Genomic DNA, 19,910 nt, shown 5'->3' with positions numbered 1-19,910 from the left:
TTTGTCTTTCCCTTCTTCCTGTGACCTTTCCTTCTTGTCTATAAATACCTGCGAAGTTTTGGTTAATTTCTCTACTCTTATTTCTCGGGATTGCCTTGATTGGGGCTAATGACCTTGTTATTGGTATTAAACGATATAAATGACCCACAATCGTAACATGACGAAAACTGATGACCTAAGCCTTTCCACAATATCTGACCTCCCCTTAAGCACAACGGTACGACGACTGAGTGCGACGGGAATGACCCATGCGTCTCACAGCATGACCTTTGGCCTGACCTCTAAGGGTTGGTCATGACAAAGACCTGAATATTATACCCAAGGGTCGTACCATCGTGCTCAAAGGCGTTAATTATCCTTTGTGTCGTGGGGATAACGACCCGTGGGCTCAGCCACACCACAAGACGACCTCCTCCTCCAGCCTGGTGCTGACGACACTCAACGACCCGTGAGTAATGGGGCGACGAAAGACAAATGGAGAAGGAAGGTGTCAAGAAGAGGGGGGAAAAAATGTGAGTTAATGGACGATGAGATAACTAATGATTCGAGACGACGTGTGGGTAATGAAAGATACACTTAACGTGGTATGTGGTACACTCATGTGTTGAGGCACTCATGTGATACTCTCATATGATACACTTATGTGTTACGCCTATGTGATACAAGGTGATGCGTTCATGTCATACAATGTAATACACTCATGTGTTACGCCTATGTGATACAAGGTCATAGGTTCATGTGATACACCGAGTTGGTACAAACGTCATACAGTGTTGATACACTTGGTACACCTACATGATTCACTGATGTGATACAGTGAAGCGATACACTCATGCGATACAGTGAGGTGATAGACTCGTGTGATTCACTGAGATGGTACACGTATGTGATATACTAAGGTAACAGGCTCATAGGAGATACCGAGTTATACTTAAAAGCACAAAAGTGCGACCATTAAGCACATTGGTACGACCCTTGGGTATAGTGGCCTCGCTTTTGATTTGACCATCATACCCAAGGGTCGTACCGTCGTGCACTTATGGTCGTACCGTCGTGCACTAAGGCTCGTCCCGTCATGCTCAAAGAGGTCGTGCAATCCTAGGTTGCCTTGCACAACCAAAAAAGCAACAAGGGTTCACGGATGTGTCTAGAACATCATTAAGGGTGGAGAGAGAGAGAGTACCCATGAGCTAGGAATTTCTAACTTGGGTACACCACTCGCACAACAGGCTCTGATGGATTGACTGTCAACGCGACCACCACCACCACCACCGCAAGCCTGGGGAACGCTGAGAGAGAGAGAGAGAGAGAGAGAGAGAGAGAGAGAGAGAGAGAGAGAGAGAGAGAGAGAGAGAGAGAGAGAGAGAGAGAGAGAGAGAGAGAAGCATATTATTAAACAGGACGAGACATTGTCACAATATATACCGTAACAGGTACGAATGATTTCCCTTACCGTCCATAGATGGCGTTGACGGCAGCATCGAAGTAGGAGGAGGCGGAGATGTGGTCATTTGGGATAGCGCCAGACTCCATCCCCAGGGCGGCGTCACACTGACCTGACGGAGGCGCAGAAGGGGGAAATAATAATTAGACTACTGGGAGAAGAGTAGAAGTGATGCCCAAAACCTCTTATAAATCTTAAGCGTTTATGGTTGAAATGATTACATAAAGTGAATGAAATTTCTCTGTCTAACGTAATCTGTCAACTTTGGCATTAAGTGACCTTAGAGAGACAGGCTCCACACCACCAGAAAAAGGACATGCATAATTAATCTTAAAGGACACGCTAACATGCAGAGTAGCACCAGTTTGAATTGTTTGAGGAAGAGGACTCCCTCCCTGCCCTGAGTTCATCCCCTCTCCACTGGTGCAGTAAATGAACATTCACTCCGTCATCATCATCCACCAAAGACATCCCCCAACCTTGACGACAACTCGCCTCAAGACTTCCTGGAAGTACTGGAAGGCGCCAGAGGGCTACATAACTCGAGGTAAAGCGCTTCACTGAAACCTATTAACTTGCATGCAAAACTCTACAATGTGTTCTAGTCTGAAGCAGCCAAGCCCTTCTGATCCATTCATCGCTGTTTCTATTCGACATTCAAAATGCCTCGCTGACCAGCAGCCTTTCTACTGATTCCCCAATTCCAAAGTCAATAAGTCTTCAGTCTCCGAGAGAGTTACGACCCATTGCTATCACCCTGACCCCCACTGGGCTTACTGTCTGAAATCTTTTTATAAGTGTGCGTGAAGACACTTCAAGTACCATATGCCCTCGGCAGTTTGATACTGTGAAGATCCCCACTTACCATCCACTGCCTCGTCAGCTTCTAAGACTGTCTGTAGCTACCTAGGGAGACGCAGCACCTCGATGGTCCTCAATCTGGTTCACTTGAGCAAAGCTTTCGGCCTTGTCAATCATTGTACAACCAACAACAAAGCCATCAACCCCGGGCTGCAGAAAGGTCCCATTCATAGCTCGCAGACTTCTCCAGTGAGCATCTTCGGGCTGGACGCTTCCTCAGGAACCATCCTCACCTTCAAGTCCCTCGCTTGTGTTGTACCCGTGTCCTTCCGCGTCCTTATAAAAGAAGTTCTGAAGGATGCATCTGCTCAGTGTGAGTACTTCAACTATTCTACCACTGGCGACAGCGTTTGTGGGACCCCCTTTCCAAGAGCTACATCACCATTTAGAACACATTAACAACGTTCAGATCCGGACCATCGCCAACCACGTCACCATCGGTCATACGAAAACCGTTGTCATACATATCAACCCCCAACCTCTTGATTATCTCCCATCCTCTACTGTCTCGCGAGGCTCCATCCCCTTCCAGGTTGCTCGATCTATATAGCTTCCCGGTGTCGCGCCAGTCGACAAACTAAGATGGAAGGAATAAAACAGTACCGTTATCAAATCTCCCAGGTATCTTCTCTATTTTTTCGTTATCTTAGGACTCCCTGCGCCTAAACTCTCAAAAGTTCACTTGGACAACTTTCAACCTCCGTAACTCGCGTATCCTTTCCCGCCTGGTCCACCCTATCCACTACTCGACGACGAGAGTTATGCTTAGAAAATACGCGCAGAAAAGGTCATGTAAGATCGTCATGGGTGCCTCCTACACCATCCATCAAGAGGCATTCTCTACAGTGACCCTTCCGACTTTCTCCAACCATCACCTTTGACCTAATCCGCCAGTTGAGGATTCTTAAGTTATTGCACCACACTCGCTACCATCGCCTCCTGCAGTGAGAGATCCCAAGGCCCTGAGTTGGAGGTAGACACCACAACTGCATCGAGACCATCCTAGGTCTTGCACAGTCAGCTACAAGCACAGTCTCTCCCCCCAGTTCCCAGCCTCCGTGAACATCATCCATAATCAATAAACTATTACTGATATCCGACCTTTCCCTTGGTGTAAAGCTTGTCTGTACGTATGTGCATGTGCTGTTGGATGTAATGGTTGTCCACATACACAGTGGAGAGCGGGCGCAGCATGTGTTCAACCAATGTGAATTATTAACTCTTCCTCCCCGTCCTCGCCACTCTCACAATAACCCCTTCCCTTCACGAGTGACTAGCGGTCCCCTCCCCCCTTACCTCTCCTCCCCCTTCCCCTTAGACAGGACGGCGGTGCCCTTGGGTGATTGAGTCTGTCTGGGGGCACACTGCCAACCCTATTAGTCCATGCGGGGAGTGAGTGTATGTGACTGCTGTTGCTGCTGCCGTTGTAACGGTGGGTTCGTGTCGTGCCACAAGCTTTTATAATCCGCAAGGGAAGGAGGCAGGGGTGGATGGACGGGCGTGGGGTGGATAAATGGGAGTGGGGTAATGGATGGGAAGGTGGGCGGCTGGGTAAGAAAGATGACGACGACGATGGACACAGCTGTACCTAAAAACTTGTATTGTATTTTGGGTGTTTGCAGGTAGAGACCAGTCCCCATGTCTGTCTAGTATTTCCTCGTTCACCCTTCATCATTCACTCAACACATACTTCCACATACGGTCCATCCAATGACTCATCTGCCTATAAAGGGACCCCACTTATTCAACTACTTACTCATCATACAGACATAAACGTTTCTACTTTAAAGTTCCTATCTAAGAATACCAACCTCCCTCCCTCCATCAAGAGGCCCACCAATCTCGCTTACTAAGATGAACTCAACCAACGCACAAATAGAAGGGAATGAACTCAACCCATAAGGCAATCAGGAGATGTATGGTTTGCGACACACACACACACACACACACACACACACACACACACACACACACACACAGACATACACACCAGGCAGGTGATGAAGGGGAAGGCGGCGAAGAGAATGGAGAAAATGACATAGGAACAAAAATATATATACATTAAAAAAATCAATGAAACTGACAAAAACAAAAAAAAAAAAATGGTAAGGGGAACCAAGTCCTTAAGGTAAAAGGATTCTCTAATCAACAAATTGAAAATTAAGTTTCCGAATGATGTAGTTAGTTGCAGACATTAGAGACATAAGGAAGAGAAAACCCACTTAGTGAGAGTAGAGGAGAGAACTTTAGAAATAATAAAAAACAAGTGAGTAAAAAGAGAAGAGCTTTATGCCAGAAGCAAGAGCAGCTGCTCCTGGTGCCTGGTTTAACTCACTACGTATTCAGCAGCTGGGTCGGTGACCAGCCGGACGGGGCGTCGCATCAATAACCTCACCTGTGTGTAGGGCCATGACCCCGGGTCGCTCCGCCGGCACCACCATCACCATCAGCAGCGCCACCACCAGGTTCCTCATGTTCGCTGCCGGACCACCACCACCACGTCCTCCGCCGAAGTCCCTCCCTGGCTGTGGTGCTGTGTGGCCTGGTCGACGTAGCTCCTCCCTCTCATCAGGTCGTGGCCTCATTTCGACTGCCAGGTCACCACGTCGTATCAAGTGACATTAGGAACTCTTGCTGGATGTCTCCAGGTCTTTGTTTACTTTTTTTTTGGGGGGGTGAGGGAACTTTTTCCTCGTATTCGATCGCGAGTTCGTCTGGTTAACTCAATGTTCTTCCTTTCACTACATAGGGTCGGGGCATTTCGTCACCAAAGGCTTTCTCTCTCTCACCAAGAAAAGGAAAATAAGACTTGGGTAACCAAATCCTCTTCGTGTGTGCGTCTCACTACTTCGACTTCAGTTTCTCTGTTGGTGTTTCATAGGAACACCATTCACGCTGTCAGTTCCAAGAAACTGAGCCAAAAGAATTAGAAAAAAAAAATTCCCAATGCTATGGTTTCCAGCAGTAGTAAAAGACAACAACAACAAAAAACACAATTTACATTATTTTTTTCCGGGGAACTTTTCGTGTTTCAGGTAATTTACAAGTAGCCTTCACCTTCGCTTCGCTTTCCCCAAAGGCAATCTATTATTCATCAACGTCGCCAAGTTTTCCAAAGGTAATACACACCAATATCCATCACTGACGCCTGGAAGCACTACTTTGGACACTTTCTCTTCCAGAGACCCTACCTGGAAGTGTAAGAATATGTTCCTTCTTTTCCACTGGAGCCCTGGATGTATCACTTCACTCTCATGTTTTCACGAGGATTTTCTGGAAGAATTACATTTATTCAAATCCTAAAAAAACATCACTACTCACACATAAAATTCTCGGCAACACAGCACGAAAGGATTTTTGCTTCCAGAAGAAGGAGGAAAACACAACCTTTTAAAACTTTCTCGGATATCTGATGGTCCAGTACTGATAGCCGAAGAGTTGCGAGGTGTTCCAGCACTAGATTTGGAAAGCGGGAGTCTGGAAGGGGCAAGGTTTCCTGGCCAGTTCAGTTCGTTGTATCTGGATCTAATTTATTTTTCTACGTGGAATTTCGTCTTGATGATAACCCACTCGACCTGAAAATGGAAAAAGAAAAAAATTAATGGTGACTGACAATAGTTTTATGACTCTCTCTCTCTCTCTCTCTCTCTCTCTCTCTCTCTCTCTCTCTCTCTCTCTCTCTCTATGCTAACCAAGCCAGAAGGCAGAATCTCTTCGTCACAGGTACTTGCTGGTTAGGTAAATACTCCCTCAACTTGATATACCTGACTGATCAAAGCAGAGCCAACATGAACCCACGGAGGCAGATCTTTCACACCGAAGACCAGACATGAATGTTGGTCGCGACCAAGGGCCTCCTGAGAGCCCTGGTGAGGAGGGAAAATCCCAGAGGAACAAGTTTTACGTCCAAAATTAACTCTGAACTGCTTTTGGCATTTGGATCTCGAGCCATGCAAAATATTTTTCTTGAGAACGTCTAAATTTTCCTTTCCTTAAGGTACAGTATCTCATGGAAGTCAGCTTGTGTTAAAATGGATTCATATATATATATATATATATATATATATATATATATATATATATATATATATATATATATATATACTTTTTGATTATAGGGATCCTAAAAATTCCTATAGGTTTAAACTTTTTAATATATAAATATTGAAATTAAACGTCCTCTGAAAACTGTTTAAAAGTCTAATTTTGGCAGGACTTTTTTGTTTTTTCTGGTTGAGCACCCTCAAAATTAATTAATACTACCGTACACAGTATATATAAACATATATATATCAAACTCCCTTTAGGGCTTCATGTTCTCCCAAACCTGCCAAATATTTTCCTCATTTTGAAAAAAGTTTACTCTTACACCTGAGAGAGAGAGAGAGAGAGAGAGAGAGAGAGAGAGAGAGAGAGAGAGAGAGCGCGCCCCAGCCCACCTTACTTGAAGACCCCAGTCTCGCATGAGCTGCCCAAACCTCCCCAGGACACTGTATCGATTCCCCTGTCCGGTAATTCCAACCTCTGTGTTGGTCTCCCACCTCCCTCTATCCAGGAGGGGGGCTACCGTGGTAATTTATTGTCCCAACTCCCATAATGGGATTAAAACTCCTGATCAGTGAAACCGGCTGGATACCTTTACCACTGTAGCGGCTTCGAAAGGAGGTAATACTTTATAGCCTGGCCACTGTGATGCCTAATGAAACTAATAACAAATGCAGCCAAACGCTTCAGATGGACAGAGGAGACACACAAGATTGACAGTTGAGGCTATGGAAATACAGTTAAGATTCGCTCATTTCTTTTTCTTTAATTGGTTCAACGGGAGATAGTGACAGAAAACCAGTGCAGACATACATTTCCGGTCCTAATCATATTAGAAAATAATCGAAATGATATAATTTAAAAATTACGATAATTTAGAACATCAAGGAAAAGGCAGCTCGCAATTCGGCTAAAACAGACATAGAGAAAGTTGGGATGCCAACAATAAACCAGAAGAAAGAAAAATCGAATTTAAAACTAAACCAGGAAGCTATCATCATGATCAGTGTTTTATCTTGCCAGATGGTTGATAAACCAGAAGATTCATCATACTCATCAGTGGTTTATCCATCAGATGGATAAACCAGGAGGTAATCATCAAGTGTTAACCACAACAGACGATGGGTAAAGCCCAGAAGAGATTCATCATACTCATCAGTGGTTTATCCATCAGCTGATGGATAAACCAGGAGACACTCGTAATACTCATCAGTGTTGAACCTCACGAGATGGTTTATAAGACAATTATACATGCGTGTCTGAAGCCTTCAGGAAAGCTGAGAGAGGATGACAGACTGAGAATAGATAGAAAAGAAAAAAGCTGGGGAGACTGCGACTGGATCATGAGAGAACACGGCTGAGATTAGTCCAAAAGCAAGGAGATACGAGTGGATTAGTACACAGCCGACTGGTAATGGACCTGAAGGTGGTAGACAGTGGCTGGATCAAAATATGAGCGACTGGGAATGAACCAGAAGATACCAGACTTGGAACGGAGCAGATGGACGAAAATATATCAAACTAGAACTGGATCGAAGTGGATTGGAACTTTGGTTCGGACGCCAGCAGACTGGGATTGGACTAGAAGATGGGTGACTAGCACTGGACCAAAAGACTGGGATTGGACCATATGATACCATTATGTAATGGATCAGAAGGTACCAAATTGGACCTGGACCTGAAGATATGAAAGAGGAATTGGACTAGAACACAGCCGACTGGTACTGGACCAGATATCAGAGTGAGAATTGGATCAGAGGATAACAACAGACTGAGATTGGAAGATAAGATAAGGGAATGAGATAACACCAGAAAATAAGAGGACTGGAAGTGTACCAAAAGATTCCAGACTGGTTCTTGCACTAAAGATACGCTCGACTTCTTTTGACCAGCAAAAGATGGTCTCAACCTCCCCAAAACATGCCGGGGGGACGCATGCACGTAATCGCTTTTTAATCTGCTTAAAGGCCTTGGCAGGGTAAGACAGGGCAGGACCCAGGCTGGGTAGGGCAGGTTAGGGTTAGGGTAGAGGGGTGGAGTGGGGAGGGTCCCCTTGTGTGTTGTCTAATAGATGCTGGAGCCCCGAGCTTGATCAATATACTGATTCTCCCTATTGACTCTCATACTACTTAATGATGGCAGAGGGAAGGGTTGGGGTTGGGGGGTGGGGGCAAGAGGGAGAAAGGGGAAGGGTAGGAAGGCAATGGGGCAGGGGGGAGGATGGGAAAGGGGAGTTTAACAAAGGTTTATGAGGATTCGTGTGTTTGTGGGTGTGTGGGTTCTTTGCTGATTATTTCCTTTCGCCCATACTTACCTCAGCTTTCAGCATGACCACTCTTCACGCATCAAAATAACAAGAGCAGACTTAGAGAGAACCTTAGGGTCTTAACATAGCAGCTACAATGTTGCTCAAGACGTCTCTGGTAAAGGATAAAGTGCAAGGAAGAGGAGGAGGAGGAGGGCAAGGGTTGTGCCCATCTATAAGAAAGGTGACCGGGAGGAGGCGCTGAACTGAAGACGGGTCTCCCTGACAAGTGTGGTCTGTAAGGCGCTGGAAAAGACAACTAGAAAGCAAACTGACGACTTCTTGCAGGGGAGACAGACCACAAGTGGGAGAGTGAATACGGTTTCGAGGAAAAGGAGAACGTGAGTGCGAAGCTTTTACATGTGGTGGCATAGCAGAGCCTGTCGCTTGTCTCCTGATGCACAGCAGGACCTGGCCTCCTCTCCTGAGGCACAGCAGGGCCAGTTGCTGTCTCCCGAGGCACAGGAGGACCTGTCGCTCTCTCCCGAGGCACAGGAGGACCTGTCGCTCTCTCCCGAGGCACAGGAGGACCTTTCGCTCTCTCCCGAGGCACAGGAGGACCTTTCGCTGTCTCCCGAGGCACAGCAGGACCTGTTGTTTCCTGACACACAGCAGGACCTGCAACGTCACCACTTTTGCCAGCTCTCGGCCCGACAGAAATAAGAGCCGGCCAACATCACAGAGGCCGGGGGATTACTTAAACATTTGCACACTTAAATCCTTTATCCAAAAAAAAGTCTCATTTTGACGAGACAGCAATTCTTACTTAGAATAGCCTCGTTAGACTAAACATAGTCTTTCTTAGGCTAGGAATAAGCCTCGTTAGACTAGGCTTAGCCGTTCTGAGGCTAGAAACAACCTCGTTAGACTCGACATAACCTTTCTTAGGCTACGGAAAAGCTTACGTTAAGCTAGAAACTGCTTCCCACAGGCGAGAATTAAAAAGTCCCTCGAGCTAGAACGCGTCCCATAAGCTCTCTCTCTCTCTCTCTCTCTCACACACACAAACACACACACACACGCTAGAGGCAGGCAGCAGCGTCAACTGCGAGAAATGGTATCCCTCCAGCTAAGAAATAGCGTCTCCAGTTTACGGCCTATGTTACCCGGGGTAGAAAATCCTCGAGTTCCTTAACGTGGTGGGGGAGAGGGTGTTGGGGTGGTGGTGGAGGCGAGTCTGCAGTTTTCTCTTGATTACCACATCACTGTCCCAGCCCGGCGCTACGAGCCGCGATAATCACACGGGAACCCCGCCGTAAATGTGCCCTGAACGAGCCGGAGGCGGATATAACGGTAAGACGTGATGAAAGACGTTGGGATGCCTCCAGCGCGCCAGGGGGGCATTGTTGAACGGCGGGCTAATGGCGCGCTCTCGGGTCAATTTCCCGCCATTTTTATAGGCAAGCGGGGCCTGTCAATTTCCTGGGCTTTTTATAGCTCCCCTGCGGGTCCTAATGTACTTCTTTCGCGGGCGAGTTCAGACATTTCATCTATTTTATATGAGTCTACCCCTCACTTCCACATCGTTTTCTGTTTTTGATGTTCCTTTCTTTTTTTTTCAACGCTGTCTCGCTGCACCTATGATGACTACGTTCTTCAGATATTCTTCTTTTCATAATTTCCTTTAATTTAGGTTTATCCTTTGCTTTCTGAGCAAATAATAAATAGATACAGCTATTAACTAACTCTTATATTTCTATAAATATCCGCATTTGAACATTTTCATCACGACATAGTTAAAATGCTAACGGCGAAGACTTTATTCTTTTTTAAAGTCTTACGCGAGGAGCTGAGCTGCTGACTGGATTTAATAACTTGAGCACGATAGTGCTATACCTTTGGGCTATCACACTCAAGGGTCGTACCGTCGTGCTCAAGGGATGTACCGTCGTTCTTAAAACGCTCTACTGAAAATACCTAAAGAATGCTCATGTCTCCCTTTGGCGACATAACCCAACGGAACTTGCACCTTGCGTTTCCGCGCATCAACAATTTCTTAAATAATCGTATAAATTGAAACCGTGATGTTCCCGCAGGTCCAGATCTGTATGGAGGACAACATCTCCCAAAAAAAATGAAAGCTGAGGAAATCCAAAGATTCTTGGGGAAGCAAGTCATGTCTTTCAAGAAGTCGTAAACATTCGAGGAAAGGATTCCACAAGATGCCAGCCAGTGTACCTCCTTGAGGAAGTCAACAGCTGTCTTAGGGGGGAAAAAAACAGAGGAGGAAGCACCAGGCCAACTGCAAAGGGGGCAATAAACAACAGCGCTAGCTAATTCTTCACCCAGGGAGAGGGAGGGAGGGAGAGAGGCAGGCGGACTGACAGAAAGACTTCACGACCTACCACCACCACCCTCACCCCACCACTACCATCCTCACCCCACCACTCGGCAGAGACAGTAGCCAGAGGCAGGGAGCGAGGCCCGCTAGCGGAGCCTCTGGCCAGCCTGGCGGTCTCCTAAGGTCTTAGTGGCAAGGAGCGAGGGAGGAGAGGTAGTCGACTCCTGCATTAACTCCTGTGTATCACTGTCTTGCCCACTTCGTGGGCCACATCCCTCATACGACCCGGCCGTCCTGGGGGGCAAATGGGGCACTTTGTCTCTCCCGCTGACTTCATTCTCACTGTGGGGTGGTGGTGTGTGTGTGGGGGGGGGGGGGGGTTGAGAGAGAGAGTGGGAGGGACCTCTAACACTGTGGGAGAGGTACAGTGATATACGAAGATCTAAGGAGTTGCTATGTAAGGGTAGAAGATGCCAGGGATGTGGTGCACGTTGTACTGTCCTGATGTACCCCAGATGGTACACACACCGTATGTGTCCACTATTGTGTGTGTGTGTGTGTGTGTGTGTGTGTGTGTAGTTTCTTCGTCTTCATTCCTCCTCTTTAGCTCGTCTTCCTCTCCCATCCTACCTTACTCCCTATTCATTTACCCTCTCGTTTTCCCCTTCACACAAATCCAACCGTTTTATGTCCATGCCTTCTTTATCTCCCTAGCTCCTCCGTCTCTTTATCTCCCTCTTGGTCAACTTTTCTATTCCCCTAACCTCTTCCTTGCTTCTTCTTATACCTGCCCGCCCTCCTCTTCTCACACCTCCCGTTCTGTACTGTTTGTTGTATCAAGCAGTAAAACTCTCCTTCAAGACGCGTAAACAAACAGGTCAGTGGGACGGCGTCATCCCAAATATACAGTTAGAGGTGTCAAGGGGGCGCGCAGAGGCGTGCGTGTGTGTGAGGGAGAGAGAGAGAGAGAGAGAGAGAGAGAGAGAGAGAGAGAGAGAGAGAGAGAGAGAGAGAGAGAGAGAGAGAGAGAGATATGACTTTATGGGTCGATAAATCAACACATGACCAATAAAATACCATGACAGAGAACAGGTAGTAAATTTTTTTTTTGAAAAGCCACCAAATCGTGAATGAAGATTTTGAGAAAGTGTTTTCTACTCTTATTATTACCATCACAAAGTAGTAGAATTGTAGAAGTAGTAAGAATAGTAACGGCAGTACGTTAGTCGCATAGTAAAAGAACACAAATAAAGAAGATAAAGAGGACGATACAAGTGATAAATGGAGAGAGGGACAAATATATAAAGGAGGAGAAGAAGAACACTCGAACCCAAGTGTAAAAATCGAGAATGCTGAGACATGTCTCTGAGACGAGGCTACGCCCAGTGTCGGGCGGGCAGCCAGCCTCCCTCACTCACTCCCTCCTGCCTTCCTCCGCCAGCACCGCCACAGGTCTACCTACCACACTCCGCTGATACACCACGTACCACGGTGACGTGTCTACCACAGGATCGAGGTAGTCTATCATGTCCTTGTAAGGTCTGGTTCTTTATCGCTCCTCCTGTTGATATACGGACATTCCATCAAGCGTTACCCTGAGGAATGTGAATATATATGTATATACCTATCATCCTGCTCCACGAGCCCTTTGAACCCTCACGAGGCTCCTGCAGCACCCAGGCTAAGTCCACCGGTATGGACTTCAGATCATACATATGTATATATGATCAGATAATGAAAGATATTTGTCTGTTCTTTTCAGCACTGCTTTCGAAAGAAGGACTGTACCACTGCGCGTGGAGGAGGAGCCACCTGGCGGGGGAGGCGGCTCAGTAACCCCATCTACATCCCTGGGGGTAAAGGACAACAACAGAGGAGCCGGAGAGGATACACAGGCAACGGGAAATGTCAGGGGTTATCTTGGACAGTGCAGGAGACGACGCAGTTGTAGCCGGGGACAAAGAAATTCTAAATGATACGTTCGTGCCAACTGGGAGGTATAACGTATCTCACTCGAAAGATAGCAATACCTTTTGAAAAAAGACCAGCAGCACCAACTGAGTGTAGTATTTGAGGTGCTCGTTACGTTAGAATTATGTGTATCCTCTTGGCTTCGTGTCAATGGATCGGCCCCATGAACCTCAAGTGACAGGTGCTCAATATGTAGTCAACACTGATGAGAGTTGACCAGTCTCTTCCTCAACTCTCTTTACTTCTTATCAATCTAATCCTTCGTCTCATCAGTCCAGCACACTTCTTCCACACACTCTCGTCTCTCGACGTTCTTCTGTATCACATTACTTTTCAACGCGTCTCATGTCTCTCTTATTCTTCCAACTCTCACTTCTCTCGTCTCATCCTTGCTGTTCTTACCACATCAACTTAACAACGGTTCTCCCAGTCTTCTTGTTTCCTTATGCTCCTTTTCCTTCTCTCTTTCATCGTATCGCTTATTTCCACCTTTTTCCCATTATATTTATGGTGCTCTTGGTCCCCATTTTCTCCTCGTATTCACAACAAACTACTACTCTACTCAGTTACCTTCCAACACCATTTTGCAAACAGTTAACTTTCTACTTCTCCCACCTTACCACTTAGCCCCGTGTTCTTTCTTGTCTCCGTAGCAAAGCACTTTTCTTACCCAGGTCCTCCTCGTACTTAGAGCAAAAGTCCCAGGTCCTTGTATTCAGAGGAAAAGCCCCAGGTCCTCCTTGTATTCAGAGCAAAACTCCCAGGTCCTCCTTGTATTCAGAGCAAAACTCCCAGGTCCTCCTTGTATTCAGAGCAAACCATTTTTCTCCCGTCTTTCCTACCACACCACTTCATCTCCTCCCTTCCTCGCCTCCCACACCACTTAGCCTACCCCTCCTTTCTCCCTCCGCCTCCTCCCCATTCTCTACAAATCCATAAGCGCCCCTTCTGCTTCAGGAGCAACAAGCTCTTACCTAAGGTCCTCCCCAGGCGAATCGACCAGTCGCTTGTCTCCCACTCTCCCCCGCCAACCCTGGCCCTCCTGCCATCTGTGCCTCTCTTTCCCCTCCCTTCCCATGGGACGGTACAGGCGGCAAAAGGGCGTGCCGCGGATTAGGGAAGGCGTGTGTGGGCGTGTGTAAAAGTAGAGTGGGCGTGGATGAAGGTGTTTGCCGAGGAGGGGTGTCTGAGGAGCATCTGGATGTATGTATATGTTTGGCCGTGTGTTTGTGTGTGTGTGTGTGTGTGTGTGTGTGTGTGTGTAATCATCGATTTACTGAATTCAGTGGAAATAAAAGATGGGAACACTGAGGAAACAGACACACGATAGTTGTGAGGCAATGAAAGGAAGAGAGAAGAGTTGGGTTAGTCTTCACACGAATTATTGATGATGTTCAACGAAGGTTGGGATGGGGCTGTTCTTGTAGCGGCCTGCCTGCACGGGGTTGGATGGGGTCGATGCTGCTGCGGTGCCGAAATGTAAGCTGAGGGACGAGGGATCTCAGGTGAAGGTGGCGGGAGTGAGGCAAATGGCTTCTTTCCAAATTGTTGGATGAAGTCCAGGTGATGGTTGGATAGAGTCGGGAGGACCAATGTTTTGAAAGCTTCTTGAAAGACAGCGTAAGAGGGACTAAGGATGATCTTGCTTGACCTTTCCAGCACCTTTCATAGTGGTCCTCGGTGCGTGATGGGTAAGGAGGGAGGAACACAGGGGTCGGCGAGGGCGTAGGTGAGTTTCAGAAGAATGAAACTTATGCTGACGTTCTTTGGCGAAGTGAGTCCAAGCGTCTTGAGTCGACGCCGAATGCAAGACATGATGGCTGGGAACATTTGATGATGCTACCTACGTGTTCTTCCTTCCAGCTCAGTTTTTTTCTGTCTAAATTGACAACGAGAAGATTGGTGGGGTGAGCAACCCTGGAGGATGCTGAGGTCTAGTGAGACAGAGGGTGGAAGCGAGGCCTACGTGCATAACAACGGTCTTGGTGTGGTTGATGGCGAATGTGGACGGCTTTGGTCCAGCTCTGGAGGCTGTTAAGTAAGGTGGTGTGGAGAGCGACTCGCAGTCTGGAGAGCTGCTGTTATCAGCGCTGACACCGATGGCAGAGTCGACATCCATCGCGGGCAAGTGGTGCTCTTCCCTCTGGACATCATCTACAAGAATGACTGGAAGACTGGAATCCTATCGTCTGTGTCATCAGGGTGAGGAGGAACTGGAAGATGGTAGATGTCGGCACCTCAGAAACGCGTAGCTCACCGAGGAAGTCCGCAAGCCATGGAATGAGACATAGCTTCAGTATTGATGGCACCGCTGATGACTGTCTGTTCTCTATGAGTGGCTGGATCGAGAGCATTGATACTCATGTTATATCTTCGACGCAACAATCGAAAAAAAAAAGAAATTAAATGTAGAATTCATTTATGTTTCCCATAAACCATTCGCTCATGCATTGAATTCATTCAGCCTTTACCAATGCGGCTACTGAATGACTCGGACGAGAGAGAGCCGTTCGCTTACGAATCCAAATATCAAAAATGCTATAAAGATATAAAACTGCGAGGAAATGTTCGCGCTGACGACTCCATTGTTTCGGCCCCTGGATCAATGATGACGATCTCCACCCTTGGCCCCTGGTGGTGACAATCTCCATCTTTGGCCCTGGATCAATGGTGACAATCTCCACCCTCGGCCCTGGCGGTGATGATCTCCAACCTCAGCCCAGGATCAATGATGGCGATCTCCACCCTTGGCCCTGGATCAATGATGACGATCTCCACCCTTGGCCCTGGTGGTGACGATCTCCATCCTTGGCCCTGGATCAATGATGACGATCTCCATCCTTGGCCCTGGATCAATGATGACGATCTCCACCCTTGGCCCTGGTGGTGACGATCTCCATCCTTGGCCCTGGATCAATGATGACGATCTCCACCCTTGGCCCCTGGTGGTGACGATCTCCATCCTTGGCACAGGATCAATGACGACGGCGATGGCGGGCCAAGGGATTACCCTAAACCCGGGTTACGATGCTGGCTTCATAAATATGGACAAATTATTTTCTGGAGGAAACAAGACGTGGGAAAGGAGGAGGGAGTGATGGAGGTGAGTAAGAGGAGGAAGGAAAGGGATGGAAATATAAGGAGAAGGATGAATAACAGAAAAAACTAGTGACACTAAAAAAAAGACGTCAAACACAAACGACCAAAAAATGAACGGTAAGAATTTAAGAAATAAGAGGAAGACAAAAACAGTAAACACCTATAAAGACGAAGAACAAGAACATGCGGATACGTGCGCACTTACGGACGTACAGAAATGTACCTCTAGATGTGTGTGTGTGTGTGTACTAGAGGAGGGAAAGAGAAATATCCAGCCCTGGAGCGAGACACTTTTTCACAGCATTCAAAGAATTTCAGTGGAGAGAGAGAGAGAGAGAGAGAGAGAGAGAGAGAGAGAGAGAGAGAGAGAGAGAGAGAGAGAGAGAGAGAGAGAGAGTTGGAACGAGGCCTCTCCCACCGTCTGTGTGGGGGAAGGGGGCGTGGTTCCCTTAAGTTCCGGGGTAGGTGGCCCTCCCCCTAAAGATGTGAGGGAGGGAAGGGGGGGGAGGTGAAGAATACCCCCTCTTCTTCCCCCCCCCCTCCCCACAGCGGCACTACAATAGAATAACTCTAGATCCCCAAATATTGTGAGGTAAGCCACCAAACTATATTAGTGGGGAGGGAGAGAGAGAGAGAGACGCCCCCTTTTTCTCTCTTAGCAAGAAGGCGTAAAAGGGAGGGGTGAGAAAAGGTGGGGATATGGTGGGTAAGGAGGGAAGCATGTAGGAAGATTGGGAGGGAAGATCTCGGTCCGAGGGAAAAGATGAAGTGGAATGGTTGAATGGGGAAGGGGAGGGGGAAGGGGATTCCACCATACATATAGATTTCGAAGGCTTCTCCTACAGACATGTGAGGGGTGGGGATATTCCGCCATCACAAACGTGTAGTGGGTTCCCTCCCACTAACAGATAAAAGCTTCTCACTATATACACACGTAGGGGGCCTGGCTCTCCCCCCTTCCCTACACACATGACAGACTACGTGAACACAAATAAATTTCTGTATTTCAATACGATATTCCACTTTCTTTTTTTTATGTTTTTCAACAATTTCCCATACTTTCACCAGTCTCTCCAAAAGCTGCATTAAAATTATATATATATATACACACACACACACACACACACACATATACATACATATTTTTTTTCAGACCTGTGTTTCTCCCCCATTACCGTTACCCAAATCGCTCTCCTGTCCCATCATGAATATTATAATTACCGCCCTTCCCATCTAATTAACATTCTCTCTCTCTCTCTCTCTCTCTCTCTCTCTCTCTCTCTCTCTCTCTCTCTCTCTCCTATATCATCGATAATCCACAGGGTTCCTTTCCCTCCTACCCCTTCATATTGCGTTGTAAGCTGCATGCATTCCCTTCCCTTCCCTTCTAACAACGCTGATTATTACAAGCCCAAACCCCCCCATCCCCCCTTTATTCACCCCTTCCCCTCTGGCAAATTATACGTCCACCTTGTCAACCCATGTCTTGGACCCTCTGCAATAATGCGTGTCCTTACACACACACACACACACACACACACACACACACGTGTCCTTCCCTTTCTCCCTCACTGCAAGCGAACACATGTCACATTTGGTCCCATCTTCCCCCTCCACCCAACCCCACCCCCACACACACACACTCATAAAACTGCACTTGCATATATTACTTGACACCCCCTAACCATTCTCTCTTTCCCCACCTCTCTCCCTCTCCATTCAACTCTCCCCCGACACACACACACACACACACACACACACACACACACACACGAAATCTATATCGTACACAATCCCTCATCAACCTCCCTCAGAGGTTACATATATGGCTGGTGGTCCCCACACTCTCTTGTCCTTCCATCCACTTTTCCTCCCCTTCCTCGCTCCTCCCCATAGTTCAACAACCATCTCTTCTCCCCAGTTCCTCCCCACTGTGATATTGTCTCATGAATACATCTCTCTCTCTCTCTCTCTCTCTCTCTCAACTCCATCTCACACACACACACACACACACACACACACACACACACATTCCTCCCTTCTCAACACGCATCACACACAATAACCACGCTACTTCTCACCTTCCGCCCACCCTTCCCTCTCAACACCCCTGTCTCTTCTCCCTCTCTTACCTCCCCCACACGCCCACTCCTCTTCTCCCTCTCATTTAGCCCCTCGCCACCTACCCAGCCTCTCAAGCCTAGCCACTAACCCCTCCCTCCTCCTCTCCTCTCTGACGTCCCATCTCTACAACCTATCCGCTATTCATCCCTTTTCCTCCTTCTCTCCACTTCCTTCTCTTCCCCTCCACTTCCTCCCTCCCTCCCTCCACCCTGGGCTACTCTCGTAACTCACCACTTTAAACTTTTGACATTGGCTGATATCAAGGTGACACCAATCATGACCACATCTCCTACCGTCTCCTGGTGGTGCCCATCTCCCCGTCTCTCTCTCTCTCTCTCTCTCTCTCTCTCTCTCTCTCTCTCTCTCTCTCTCTGGCCACACCGGATTGGTGTCCCTTCTTGGTCGGGTGCGGGAACAAGATGCGTCGGTGCCACTGCTCAAGTCAATGTTCGAGCCGGTCGCTAGGCGTGCGTCTCGAGCGGTCACTGGAAATAAGGAGTAGACGCCGGAAGATAATGAATATATTCAGAAACCGTCTCGGGAAATAAGACCCCGGAATAAGGTTACCCCCTAGAGGATGGGGGAGGAGAAGGAGGAGGGGGGGAAAAATAATAAGAAGAAACGCCCTTTGTCGTTTTGATAAAAAGGAAATGTTAATTTAGCGTCTGTACGCATATATACGCATTTGCAATGATGTGAATGTTTAATTTAATGATGCCAACAAATGTTATTTGTTGTTTATCACCCCCCCCTTTTTTTTTTTTTTTTAATAAAGTCCACTTCAATACCATCCAAACCAGCCGCCTTGCTGGATTTCATCTTTCGCAAAGTTTTCACTACCTCCTCTCTTCACCAAACCATTCTCCCCGACCCTCCTCTCTAATCTTAGTATGAATTAGGATGGAGGTATAATAAGGCAGGAGAGAATGGGGAACGGAGGAAAGAAATTCGACTTGTCATAATAGGAAGGAGAGAGAGAGAGAGAGAGAGAGAGAGAGAGAGAGAGAGAGAGAGAGAGAGAGAGATCTTTTATGGTGAGAGATCTGCTGACTAGGTCGTACGACTGACTGTTTAAGCTCAAAGCACACAGGACACCACCAAGGGAGGACGTGATATTCTGTAGTAATATGAGGAAATACACGAGGGGAGGAGGGAGGGTGAAGTAAACATGGGAATTCATGGAATACACGGGAGAATACAAGGGGGCAAGTATATGGGAGGAGTACAATGGGAATTCATGGAATACACGGGAGAATATAAGGGGGAATATACGGGAGGAGTACAATGGGAATTCATGGAATACACGGGATACAAGATGAATACGAGATAGGAGTTAACAGTGAAGCAGAAGTGAGTTAATAGTGAAGCAGAAGTGAGAGGTAGCAGTGAAGGAGAAGTGAGACTTTTACTTGTGCTTTCGATCAATGGTGTTGTTGAAGTGTTCTAAACACAGATGTCCTCACACGTACACAAGTGCTCAATGTATTAATAAGCAACCACGTAATCCCAACCAGTAAATCGCTGAGGATGTCTGTCTGTCTGTCTGTCAGAATGGGGGCGTCGTCATCCCGGTTCAAAGACACGTCTAGACAATCTCTTATTACCTATGACCTGGTGAAGGGTCGCTTCACGCTTCACCTACCACGGCAATAACGCTGCCTACACATCTCACCTCGCCACTGTGAGAAATCTTCCCTTCCCGTAACAACAGACCGCCAGCGGCTGTGATGAATACGTGTGTGTGTGTGTGTGTGTGTGTGTGTGTGTGTGTGTGTGTGTGT

The 19,910-nt window shown here is 47.3% G+C and overlaps 1 protein-coding gene across 1 annotated transcript in view; it reads right to left on the bottom strand.

Moving 5' to 3' along the window:
- Positions 1 to 19,910, bottom strand: part of LOC139767281 (discoidin domain-containing receptor 2-like) — a 92,489-nt gene that overhangs the window by 30,007 nt on the left and 42,572 nt on the right. The window contains 2 exon segments of the mRNA XM_071696470.1: positions 1,454 to 1,556; positions 4,701 to 5,880. Of these exon segments, the coding sequence (XP_071552571.1) occupies positions 1,454 to 1,556; positions 4,701 to 4,890 (293 nt within the window). The 5' untranslated portion in view covers positions 4,891 to 5,880.

Source organism: Panulirus ornatus, chromosome 59 (genome assembly GCF_036320965.1).
Source record: "Panulirus ornatus isolate Po-2019 chromosome 59, ASM3632096v1, whole genome shotgun sequence".
Classification (NCBI taxonomy): Eukaryota; Metazoa; Arthropoda; class Malacostraca; order Decapoda; family Palinuridae; genus Panulirus; species Panulirus ornatus.
The sequence above is the reverse complement of the archived record's forward strand: the minus strand, read 5'-3'. Positions and strand labels throughout refer to the sequence as shown.